The sequence below is a fragment of the Calidris pugnax genome, unplaced genomic scaffold (assembly GCF_001431845.1).
Source record: "Calidris pugnax isolate Ruff unplaced genomic scaffold, ASM143184v1 scaffold118, whole genome shotgun sequence".
NCBI lineage: Eukaryota > Metazoa > Chordata > Aves > Charadriiformes > Scolopacidae > Calidris > Calidris pugnax.
In genome coordinates this window covers 744,589-757,599 of record NW_015090855.1, presented here as the reverse complement: position 1 = coordinate 757,599, position 13,011 = coordinate 744,589, and the positions used below count along the sequence as shown (strand labels likewise).

Sequence of the window (13,011 nt, the reverse complement as noted above, 5' to 3'; positions counted from 1 at the left end):
GTTCCTTTCAATATTTCTGCCAACTTAACATTTCTACTAACTGTTACTGTTCACAGCTTACTCAGTAGACACATGAAGGGCTTAGATACATTAATAATTTTTAGTTTGCCTAGAAAAGATTTTATTGTCCTGGAAAGACTATAATTTCTGTGCATTGAAAAAACAGATGAATGTCCTGGGTGAAATTCTGGACTCACTGGAGATCATAGGGCCTGGATTTCACTGCTGGGTTTTCTATAATAAGCTATTAAACTGACATTTAAATAGATGACCCTGCAATGCAAAGACTACTATTTCATTCATACATTAATACGTTAAGTAGTCTGTCAAGGAAAAACTAATGAGTAGGAATAATTGAAACTGAAATATTTTTTTTAATCTGATGTTTCTTTATCTTTTATCTGTGTGAATAAACTTTAGTGTTTTTGACATTCTAAGGATTGTTCTGCCTAAGTCAATATTTATAAATATATATTTTGTTTTCTTGGAAATTTGCTGAGCTAGTGTCTCTGTAGTAGTGCGTCAACATATTACACTGGTATTTCCTAGATGTGGAATCACCTAGCAGCATGTCTTCTAAAATGGGATAAAACAATAAAATAATAAAAAAAAAATCCATTGTTGACCTATATTAGTCCCAAAAGTGCGATAAAATACAAACTCTAGAAGAGAATTGGGAGGAGAATTATTTTTTATCAGTTTAGCTTGCAAAAAAAGTGTCATCATGCCATCCAGAGGAGGATGAATTTTATACTTTGTTTATATGCTCAATGTTATCAAGGTGAAGTGGCTTCCCCCCCACAATCAGGAAAAAAAAAATCTTAAAAAGATTTATAGAAAAACGTGTTTGTAACTGGAAATTATCCCATCTCTAAGCTCAATGCATGGTGGTTTTAGGTAGATTAGATCTCCATTGGGTTACTGCAGATACTTTGAACTAAGCCATTATGTCCTTTCTTGATAAACTTGTAACACTAGGGTAGCATGATTGCCATACCACTTGAAAGCAGTATTTTATTTTTTTTTTCTATTTTCTAAGATATATGGAATATACTCAGTTCAGAAACAATGAGATTCTGGGTGCAACTGCTGGCTTGTAATGCGAATAAAAATGAAGTTCCAAAAGCTCAGACACATCTGCCTGATTTTTTAGTTAGCTTTATAGCAAACCCGAATTTAAATCTGACATATCAAAGCTCAAAAAATGACATGTGCTTTGTGCAAAATTACTGATTCTGAAGGTCATCTAGTGTTGACAGAACTTGGAAGAAATCTGGTCATAATTTGGGATGGATTTAGAGGTGTGTTTTGAGGGCTCACATGCCTTCCTTTTCCCCAGAAAATGTTGCCATGGGTATGTAGAGCTCTTTTGAATGTGTATTTATTGGGGTTGTGTGAGTGTGCCCTGGTGGCGATTGCCTTATGCATTCTAGTAGAGGAGTCCCCATTGCCTCAGTATTTTCTGTCTGCTGCCGCACCATACAAGCACCGGGTTGCTTCTAGCCTTTGTCTTTTTATCCATGTTTACTAAGATTTGTTTACATAGAACCAGATATTTAACTGTAATTTATATGGCAAAAACATGTCTGGACTGAGACTTAGCAATGATTTCGAATGCTTCGCGTTTGCTTGTTTGTCTTCCTAGAATTAAATTTACACGAGGCATTTGATGTGGCTGGAGGAAGTTTATGCCCTAGCATAACGAGAGGTACGCGAGCTCTTCTTTTCTGTCAAAGCTAGAACAGATTGTTCCAAGGTTACCTCGCTAAGAAAGCATTGAATGCTGCTGGCTGGGGTTCTTCTGGAGGCCCAGCATGGTGAGTGCTAATAGAAGAGCCACGCAGGTCAGAATGTGATGGCTCATACATAGTCTTGGTTTGACTCTAACCAGTACATGGGTTTAAGCATGTTATTTGATTGCTTCTCTTCGTGCTGCTACAGTGGAGAGAGGATATTTGTGTGCCTTGAGGAAAACTTCACCCTCAGGCTTTTTTATGGTTATCAGGCGGATCACTGAAGTATCTCTGCTAAAATCCTGACCTGAAAATGAATATCAAATCCTACGGCAAAATCTGTTCTCAATAGCATTTGCTAGTTATGGGTAGATATTTGCTCGGTATGAGCTAGAGATTTGCTGGCGGTTTTTTTTTTTCCTGTGTAAAAATCTATAAATGAGCACTAGGGGATGCTACACTTCTACCAAAGTTAGCGAACTCTGCAGAGGGGAAAAAAACACCAAATCTGTGAAGTTATTACCATTCCTTTCCACACAAAAAAGTAAGGCAAACAGCTTTTGGTCATTTGACGTAATAGGGGTATTTTATTGGAACGTATCCAAGTGAGTAGAAATAGATAATTTTTTAACTCTTTACTAAATATCTGGGGAAAATGCTGTTATTAAGTATGTATAAAGAAGTTTCTTTTTAAATATCTGTCCTGTAGAAACATCCAAATTGAGATTGGGATCCCATTTCAATAGATTACATGCAAAAGTAGGTGAGGAATGGTTCAGATACGCTATATACAAAGTTACAGAGATGTTTAGTCCAGGGCTCCAGGCTTAGAAACTGTCCTTTGACAACAAATACGGAACAGTTTGCAGGTTTGAAATTTGTTACAGGACAAGCCTGGTTGCTCCACCCTAGAACTTGTTTTGCCTTCAAATGATTTACATTGTTTTCAAGTGCTTGTAAAAACTATACAAAGTAGAAATATTTAAATGTTGGACGATTATGTAAACTTTATCATATTTTAACATGAAGAATAAAATCATGTAAAAATGTATGTAGATGATTTTTTTTTAATTAAGAAAAACACCCAAACAGGAATGACAAGCTTACCTTTCAAAGAAATTGCTATTTAGAAATTGCCTGATGCAGCTTTTGCTTTACAAATCTTTGCAAAAGAGAAGCAACATTAAAGAGAATTTTAAATTATTATACATGAATTACATAGGACTTTTTTTTTTATATATTTTAAATTATACAGACAGCTGCATTTCAAATTTTCTGCTGATAGCCCTGCCTTATACAGCCACGCTGCTCATATATGCTTGTCATATAGTCCCTTTGTTCTTTTCTGGACTGTCAGAAAAAATGTCAATATAAGTTTTTGGATGCAATTTGAAATTCTGGTGGTATACTGTGCTGTCTGTCCATCAAGATCTAAGTTTTCCTAAACAAATGCATACACATGTAAATAAACACAAGTGCTTGCTGCAAATACACAGTGGTTTTTGTGTTTTATGGTTTTGTTTTTGTTTTAATATAGACTATCACAGACAAAAAAAAAGAACAGGCTGAGGGCTAAAAGGTTCCTTTTGCTCACAGGAATGCAAACAACTAATCTTACTCAAAACACTGTAGATGAGTGAGAAGCATTGAGAATTCAAAACACAAAGTCCAGAGAACTGGCCAATATTTGTAGGTAATTTTCTTTTTGTAGCAGAGACTGAAGAAAAGCAGGAGGTACGGACAATTTGAAGTGATGTAAGTGCCCCTACCTGTTGAAAGGGGTAATCTCCCTCCCTCCACTGTTTGTGGCTGCAGAGTCTAACCCCACCATTGCATCGACTTTTCTGCTGATTGAGCAAATTGAACTGCCTCACTCCAGGGTGCTACAACTAATAAATCCAATGCAATGGAAGGAGTGGGAATATGCGGCTGGGAATGGGATTGGTAATAATAGTACCCCTTTCAGTGGTAATAAAGTCTTACATAAAACTTAACCATCTTGTTTAATTAAATTCTAAGGTCTTACTTGGGAGCTGGACCTGAAATATGTGAGCAGATAGTGTCTCTGGTTTGATAAATTTGTAGTTTAGAAAGCATATTCTTCGTCTTCCTGAATTAGTGTTTATGTCAGGTTTACAAGATCATGAAAATTATTTCCATTTGCATCCTAGAGTTAGAATTGTTGGTATAGTTTTTCCTTTTGTATTTTATGTATTTTTCTGCCAACATATGAAGAAAAATGCACTGTAAATCAGAATTTTAATAATTTTTTTTTTCCTGAATTGTGGTTTTCTGCTGTGTTAAAATGTTTGCACGGTGCTTATGTCCAGGATTGGTTGTTTTCCCAAAACATTCTCACATCCCTTGAAAGAACAAGCAGTTATATGAATGCACAGAAAAGATTAAAAATGTGCAAATTGCAGAACTGGAATCTGATTGATTTTAAGAGAAATACAGCTGAGAGATTGAGAGCAAGACAGTAAGGGTTGCAGTACTAATTTTATCCTCCGCCTGTGAATGGATGTTGCATAGAGTTGCTTAAGAAATATTTGCAGAATTCTTTTTTTCTCCTCTGTGAAATACCTGGGTATTTCCTGAATTACTAATAACACTGGAAGGCAGAGTAACATCACAACTTGTTTTCAGTATGTGTTGTAGTGCCTGGAATGTTATATTCCAACATATCTTTAAAAGCCAGGACTAAGCAAGAACATTATACAAGAAGTCAGAATAATGCTTTCTGGAAGGGTAAATTGACATTTGTGCTTGAGTTCTTTTTGGACCTGTAGTAGCTTCAATACAGAAATATATTTGTTTCCCCTATGCGTTTGTTCTGTTTCTCGTTATGTGGTTGAAATGTTGCATACAACCTCGCTTTTGAATCGCCTAAACTCTGACATCAGTCCACTCTAATGTCGTATGAGGATATTGTGGCTTTAAAAAAAGTATTGAAGTTCATTTAATGAAAAAAAGTTTGCAGACTTGTCATATAGTTAAGACTTATTTGTGTAGCTAATTAACACACACTTGGATTTTATTATGTTATTGGCAAGAAGAATAAACACAGCATGATTTGTTCTGCCCTTTCAGAATTACGTTTTTTGATGTGGGTGTAGATTTCTTTACAGTGAGCCTCCCTTTTGGAAACAACTTTACAGTGGCCTTAGCTCATGAGTGTTCTCATTTCTGTCACCTGATAAGGAGGACTTAGTAAACATGGTCTGTAAATCCAACAGTGCATGAAAAGTAATAATTGTGAAAGGTGCTAAAATGAATTCAACAGTTTATGCAGATGTTAGTTAATGTGAATGAAATGTGTGCTAATTATGGGCAAGTCTTTCACCTGGCTTCAGAAGACAAAGCCACAGCTGGAAAATGTGTTGCTTCTTTTCAGAGACATGATTATATTTCAAAGGCTTTCTTTCTTCCTGCCCTTTCATAAGGTTGAAGATACAAGGACAGATCTACAGTATCATTTGATCATGAAGAAAATATAATTAATAAGACAAATCTAGCGAAAATATAAATGCAGTTCTTGAGTGCATAATTTCACAAAAATGTCTTTAGCGGTAGTGATTGTTTAAACTATCTCGAGCTGCTCAGTCCTGCTCTCAGTCATGCCACTGCAGGTGGCATATTGCAGCAGTGTTGGCAACTCTTGTGAAGTGGTGCCTTTTGTGGGTTAAAGCTAATACAGTAAATGTTTGATTCACTGATCCTGTTCTCTGTGTGACCATATAGACAGTTCTGCTAGAGGTGTGACAGAGCTGAGTGCTGTGGCTGGAAGGGATGGTGAGATGTTTAAGCTAGTATATCTGATCTAAAAAAAAAAAAAAGGTGGTGAAACTATGGGTTAAGCCTTTGTGAAAGTGATTTTACTGCACATTTGTGGTGGAAAAAGAAAGAAGGACTTTTTTCTGGTGAGAGGCAAACCACAACAATGATATGAATATAGCAATTGGAATAGCAGATAGGGAGGAGAAAGGTGTGAATATGCAGAGCCTTAAAGCTGAAGCCAAACTGCAAATTTAGTGTGTGGAGAGGCAGGAAATAGATTAAAAGTAAGAGTGATATAGTCTGAATCTGCAGGGGGTTGCGATAAGATATAAGCCTAGGAGAGAGGAAAAATCACTGTAATAACAGTATGTTTGTAATTCATCACCACATATTGGTATGAGCTTTAGCTAGTGGAGTCTTCTGTGAGATAATCACCTTTTATTAAAAAAAACAGACAACAAAACAACAAAAGAAGTCATGTATCTCTGTACTGTTAACCAAGTGATTCCTGAATGTGAAATGAGAAAAAGAAACCATATAGTAACAGGACTAGAATTTAGCATTATCTAGACCTGGTCCTAAGTAATTATTCCCTAAGAGTAGTGACTTCCTTCTGTTTTCTTGGGGAGGACCTTGATGTCAGAATAAGTGCTCTCTGCAGGGTGTCTCACACCTGAGCATTAGAATCCCTTGGTGAAACACAGATTTCTTTCAGGATTTTGTACCTAGTTGTCATGTGGGGTACCTACATTCCCAAAGCACAGGCCTTGCATGTGCAGTGAGTTGGCCTCGTGGCCGTCTTACCCCGGGGTGGGCATGAGAAAGCCACTTGCTACACAGGTGCAGCTCAACTGCACGGTGGATGTGCTTTAGGTCTGACATGCAGTATATCTGCATATGTCTCACAGCTGCTTTCCGGGTAACTGAAAAAGTATTTGGCTGCATATGAAGTATGAAATAAATTATATCTGTTAGGCTTTTAATACAGAACATATAATTTAAATATATAATAATGAAAATCCCGTTTTATACAGGATATCCAACAGCTTTCAGCTGTTAAATCTTGGAGAGACTGGTTCAAACTGGGGGTGGAAAGGATGAAATATATGGGCTTGTGCCTTAACATAACATAAGCTGTAGCACCTCTTTTAAAAATCTACAGCTGCTTAAGGAAAGGGCTCAAGGGTGCTTCCCCCCCCCCCCAGGTATTTTTGGCAGATGATTGAACATGAATGGAGATTTCCTTTAGAAGGAAAGCTACATGAGGCAGTTGCACAGCATACTAAAAATGGCTGTCAAAGAGAAACTTTCATAATACACCAGATATTCAGTGTGTATTACAAACAAAATCAGCTTTTTAATCTGCAGATAATGAGAGACCATTGTGATTCAGAACAATGTCAGCCAAAAGTATTCAAAGATACTGTTCAGAAGGACAAGTGTCTGGCCACAGAGCCTTCTAAGCTTATGGGCAAATCAGCTACCTGCTGGGCATAAGCACATTCTCCAGTCTTTTCTGGTAATATCCAAAATCATGAACCCTCTTAGGTCACTAATTCTAGCATCCAGCCTACTTTTGAAAAATCGGGAACTTCCTTTATAGACATTTAATGTTGGATTCTGTATCAGTTGGCAATCTTATCTTCTGGTATTTAAGCAGTTACTGATACTTTGGCAGATCCAGGATAAAGGGGAAAAAGTGGAAAAAAAAAAAACCTTAAAAAGAAAGACACTGAATTACAATGTTTCATGTCTTTTTGTAGAAATTAGGGTTGTCAGCCAATGACTTGGAAATCCAGGACCAAGCTACAAGCCCTTAATGCAACTTCTTTCCCCCTTTTTTTTTTTTTTTTTTTTTTTTTTTTTTTTTTTTTTTTTTTTTTTTTTTTTTTTTTTTTTTTTTTTTTTTTTTTTTTTTTTTTTTTTTTTTTTTTTTTTTTTTTTTTTTTTTTTTTTTTTTTTTTTACTTGTTATTATCCTGGGAAAATATGACATCCCCCCTTTCCTTCTGTGTATCTGTTCAAAATTTAATTTTTAAAGGTCCATCTTTTGTCCGTCATGTATTGTTCCCTCTGTGCAGTGATGATTCACCCCCTATAGGGATAAATCTCAAACCCCCTGATCTGTCGTACAAACAAATATCTTCCCTACTGGTATTTGTTTAATTTTGGGGCTTTCAGCATATACTAAGCAATATAGTCCCTTACAACACTGTGGTGCTTGATGTGCGCGTGTCCTGGAGATTCTGTACAGTGGGCAGAATTCTTCGCAAAGAGCTCTCAATATAGCAGGTTGCACTTCTAACACTGTTGTCTTTTAATTTCCTTTGACTGAATTTGTGCTTTCTGTCTTTCCTTTGGTTTCTCTCTTTAGCCTTTTCTTTTTTCCTGCCTCACAGGCCTGTTTTCCCTTAACATCTCCAAGGCACTGAAAGGACAAATACTAGCTAATCTAATCTCTCCTAGGCCCTCTCTTCTGCTTTAACAAAGCTTTTGGCTTCCCCGTCTCTCTTCTTTGTTTTCTTTACCTTTCTTTCCCTCCCCCTCAAAAAAAATCACCACTCCGGTGTAAAAGAATTGGTCAAGCTGCCGTAGAACGTGCAATCAATCACTGTGATTTATCAGATGAAATCATGTGAATTTTCCAGATGTACCTGTGTGTTGTTATACCAGACTTGTACTTCCTGTTGCAAAATATGTGTATGGACAAGAAAATAAAGAGAAAGCTATTTCAAGCTTTCCCTTTCTGATTTCTGACAAAATTCTTTTGTGTAATAAGCAGAGTAGTCTAGTGGCTGAACACAAATGCTATATCCTGTCTGATAATGCTTTCTAGGTTTTAGTTTTTGCTAATGATTGAAGGTGTGTAATTTTTTCTTGTGCGTTTGGGCCACCATTTCCTTGAATCAAGAGGGCAGGACCTTAGGCCTTTGCTAAGGCGGCTTCTGCTTCTCTCTGGCTGCTGCTCCCGGCGAGGTCCTGTGTCACTCTGGCAGTGTTCCCAGTCACCATCAGCACTGCTGCATTCCCGGACTCGCGTCTTGCTTAGCACAAAGGCATTGACAAATTCAGTGTGTTTAGTTTTGCTCCCTTGCTGTGCTTCATAGGGATTAGGATTTTATTTTTTTTTAATAGAATAATATCGAAATAGAGCAGTCAAACAATGAGAATAAATGTTAATGACCGACAATCCTCACATTTGCTGCATGGAGGAATCAAAATGTGGATGTTTGTGTGTTGGGGGGTGATATCTCTGAATGACGTAGGCCCTTAGGTATGCAGTTAAAAAGAAACATATCTTGAATAGTTTGAACTGTTAAAACTGATACAAATTTGAACTTGAATGTCAGGCATTTCCAGTGTGTTCTTGCTGCTGTGGTGGGCTGTACGATTCCCTTTATAGCAGCACTCTCTCTAGTTTCTGCTACATTCCTAAAACAGAACAAACTGCCAGTGTAATCCATGAGCCTTCCTGCTCCCTGCCCTGAAAAACGTTGCCAAAGCTAAAAAGGGAAAATGCTTCCAGCAGGGACTCCAGAATTACTTATGAGATGAGAATTTATACTCTGGGCTGTTAATCTGCTGTTGCAGCCTAAAACGCAAGAACACAAAAAATGTAAGCAGAGAGCTAGGCTGGTTTGCCAGTTCTCCTGTGACAATGGTATCTCAAGACATAATCTGAATGCAGGATGGGACAATGCAGAGTAGGATTATTAATTTTACTGAGCTACATAGTTATAACTCATGTCGGCTCTCAAGCAAAGAGGTCTGTGTGGTAAAGTAGTTATATCATGAAAGGTGCTGGTGGGAGCTAAGGGAGGGCATTGGTTTTGTTTGTAGTGATTGTTTCTGGGATCATTAGCACTGCAGTAAAGATAGAATGAAATGCATATTCTGTTTGCAACTGGCCTTGATTTATGGGAGAGGGTTTTCTCTAGTTGGTTTTGCACAATCCTGGATCTTGCATGCTGTATTGGAAGAATGTTTATTGTGCTTTGGTTATTTTAGCTCATCATTTAATAATTATTGTTTTAATATTAAACCTCTCCCTCTGGTACTCCATTTGTTTTTTGGTTTTGTTTCTTTTTTTTTTTTAATAAATAATCCCTTTTATAATATGTAACAAGCTTCAAAATAACCTTTTAATCTGTGGTTTCCATTGCAATTTGTTGATTGCTATAGAATGATAGTGCTGAGCTACCTAATACAGGTGCAAAGTTTGAACAAAAATGTAAAGGCTTATTGGGGCCGTTCTAAAGATTTGACCTTTTAAATCTTCATCTGGAGTTGAGACTTTCTTCCTTCCTGGCACAGCGAGAAATCCTCCTGCTTTCACTGCATTAGGGGAGAGAACTGAATCACATTTTTAATCAAATGCTCGCAAATTGGCCCAAGATCAAACCGGTTGCTTACATGCTGTTTTCTCATTTTGTTTCATTTGCAGAATTTCAGTAAAAGACAAAAGGTAAAGCGAAAGCATGTGAGAAGCCCTGTTAATGTTTTTGTGAAAGCGGACAGACAACTTGCCATGGAGAGAAACCTACGGCTTTTTAGGGCCTGCATCTTAAAAAGTACCAAGTCCTACAGGGTTAATGGACAGGAAACTGCAGCTGCAGCCGACTAATACGGAAGTCAGATTTTTGTGTAACAGACAGCCTGGGCAGGAGAAAGGTGGGGGCCAGAGGGGGGGGAGGAATTTGAGAGTACAGTATCTGGGGTGATCCTGGTATTTTTGGTTATGCTCTGCAGCGTTTTTATCAACAGGGAGGGCGCGCGCTGAATGGCAGCGACTCTCTGTGACAATGCAAATTCAATGGTGTAACAGTTTTTGTGGAAAGGAGACATGAAGTTTTTCCTATTTAAGGCTCGGCTTATCACAGTGTGTACAGAAATCACACTCTCGGTATATGGTTGCTACGGTAGGTGTTCATATATTTAAATTCTGGAATAGGAGAATTCTCTCTGAATTTTCAGTTATTAATTTCAGTCCCTCCTGTGCATGTTCACTTTCGGTATGTTTTGCTCTCTTTCCGTGGCCTTGCTTTCTCCCTGCACCACGTTGCAGAGCCCCAGCAAAGTGAATTTAGCGTTTTGTTTATGAAGAATAGTTTTTGTGACCTGGGTGAACTCTTCCTCCTTCAGGTTTAAAATATCCAAATGCCTTCAGCAGTGGCATGTTGAGACACATTTGCTCAGGCAGGCGGTTCGCGATCACTTCCCCCTGCTTGAAAATCTGTGTATTTTATACGGGGAGTGCACATTTGGGGTTTCTTTTCAAGTTTCTTTTGCTGAAACGGGCCTAGCTTAGCCTGTCTTCTCTATGCACAGGATGGCTCCTGCTTGCCAGAGCTGCACAAAGATAATCGCTCAGGAAGTGTTTCAGCCAATCCCCTGAAGCTTTACATTCAGATTTACCGGAGTAGCCAATCCGGGATTAGCTTTTATTAGGAAGACAGATCATCAAGCTGAAGTGCCAAGCCCTTTCTGCCTGAGTACTGAGAGCCTGTCCTCCATGTTTTATAAGTATTGACATAACACTGTGTTAACAATGCATCCACAGAGGTAAGCCTTACTTTTTACATTTTTTTTTCTCTAAGACCTATGAGTTGTGGGTTGAGAGTGTGATTCTCTGTGATTTGTTGTGCAAAACTCACACCACAGCACTTTATTAAGTTGGAACTGTTTAAATTTGCTTTCTTGGGTCACATGGTTAGTAGCCATTAGCCACAGCTTTATTTTGCAGACTGGCAAAACCTTGGCATACCTACTTCTTCACAGGAGGATGGTGTTTTTAGAGTTTATCAAGATCCTGGTATTCCAAAGAAGCTTTCTCTCTCTGAGCAGTTTGCCAGCACTATTGTCTGTTGTGTCACATGCCTGCTGAAGAGAAAATGGAAGCTAGGGAGCAGATGCATTTAACTGCCCTACAGGGAGTCAAGCAGGGATAATGGCAGACAGAAGAACAGGCAAGTTTACCTTTCTAAACAGTGAATGGAATAGCTAAGATAAGTTATCTCTCAGAAAATATGGGATTTTTAAAAACCTAGACATCAGCAAAAAGTGCTAATGGCAGATTGTAGATATTGGGCCTAGGTGGTGGTGTGCTGTTGCATCATGTTTTTTATGCAGTTTATCTTAACTTAAAATGATTATTGAACCTTTTTTCTTGCAGGAGTAATTAATCCAACGTGTTTCTCTTTCTGAGGGACAATGTATGGTTAATATTTTGTTCCTTTAAAGGGGAGTTTTTGTGCTGCAGATTTTGGAAATGGGTTGCTGCTCAATAAAATGCAGCACTACGTCTGTTTACAAATCTGATTCTTTATGGAAAATGTTTTTGAACTGTTAGATTTCTTGTTTTACATAGTTTAAATAAACTAATGTACCTTTTATCTGTGCCTTTTTGTTTCACACTGTATCAGCCACAGTTCTGTGTTGTGGAGTCCAGAGGATATAAAATCATGTGTGGTTCATGACAGTAGTACATGTTGTTCGTTCCTGGGTTTTTTCTTTTTTTTTTTTTTTTTAACTTTTGGTTTAATGCTGCGTAATTATTTCAAGAAATTCCTTTTTGATCAATTCCCAAATCTGCCAGCCTGTTGTATCTTCTTAACTGGAAAAATGAGATGGGTGCTTGAACAGTTGGTAAGTAAGCAGCATGCTACTCTCTGAACATTTTTAATAGTTTTCCAAACATTTTGTTTTTACTAGGTCAGTTAGTCCAGTAGATGAAGTAATGTTAGTGGTTAGTTATATAAAAAATCAGATTTGCTTGGCGTCCATTTTAAGGGGCTTGTACGTGTAAACTGTTCCAATTTGAATGCACTATATTTTTGATAATTTGCCTCTAAAGTTTGAACCTTATACTTCCTGTTTACCTCGGGCCAGTGAAAAATATCCTACTTGCTGTTTGTTCATAGATTATTAATTACCATGCTTGTAGGGTAAAGCGCATATTCGTTGTTCCTTAGGCTTTTGAGGTGTGATGAAAGTGCTAGTACTCAGCAATGAAGTGACCTTATGAAGTAAAGTAAATAATGCTTAATGAGCATATGTTTCTGATACTATTCAAAGTATAATCTCAGACAAACTTGCTTGATTTATAACCAATTTAGAACATCTTGTGCCCTTTAAGATTTTAATTGTAGTGCTTGTATGCTTGTTTTAACAAGCTGTTTTTCACTGATCGCCAGTATTGTTACAAAAGCAGAGGAAGGATGCTCTTTCGTGCTTTTAATATAATTTTTGCACTTGTTTTAATAGTCCATACACATTCATGATTTTAGGAAAGAACGTATAGCTAAGCTAGTTTTGCAAATGACTGCACTGAGGCGCAGTTACATGCTAACTTTTATAGAAGGTTGCCATGTATTTGATAACATTCTGTAACGTAGCAATTTACCTGTGGTTACTTGTTTGCCAGTATGAGTATCTTACTTTGAATATCTCACTTTGCTTAACAGCTTCTCCACAACCCCCCACCCCCCTCACCACCATTCCCA

General features: G+C 37.6%; 1 protein-coding gene across 9 annotated transcripts in view; it reads left to right on the top strand.

Annotated features, from left to right (window-relative positions):
- The first annotated feature begins 10,291 nt into the window (after nt 1–10,291).
- Nucleotides 10,292–13,011, top strand: part of ZMYND8 (zinc finger, MYND-type containing 8) — a 57,334-nt gene continuing 54,614 nt past the window's right edge. For 8 of the 9 annotated variants that reach the window (XR_001412248.1, XR_001412249.1, XM_014943751.1 and 5 more), the window contains exons 1-2: nt 10,292–10,428; nt 10,838–11,071. Coding sequence is in view for 6 of the 9 variants with exons in the window: in XM_014943751.1 (XP_014799237.1) it covers nt 11,058–11,071 (14 nt within the window). In the remaining 3 variants the exon portion in view is untranslated. Of the gene's footprint in view, nt 10,429–10,837; nt 11,072–12,092; nt 12,155–13,011 lie in introns of those variants that run through there. The other variant, XM_014943750.1, reaches the window with a different exon arrangement.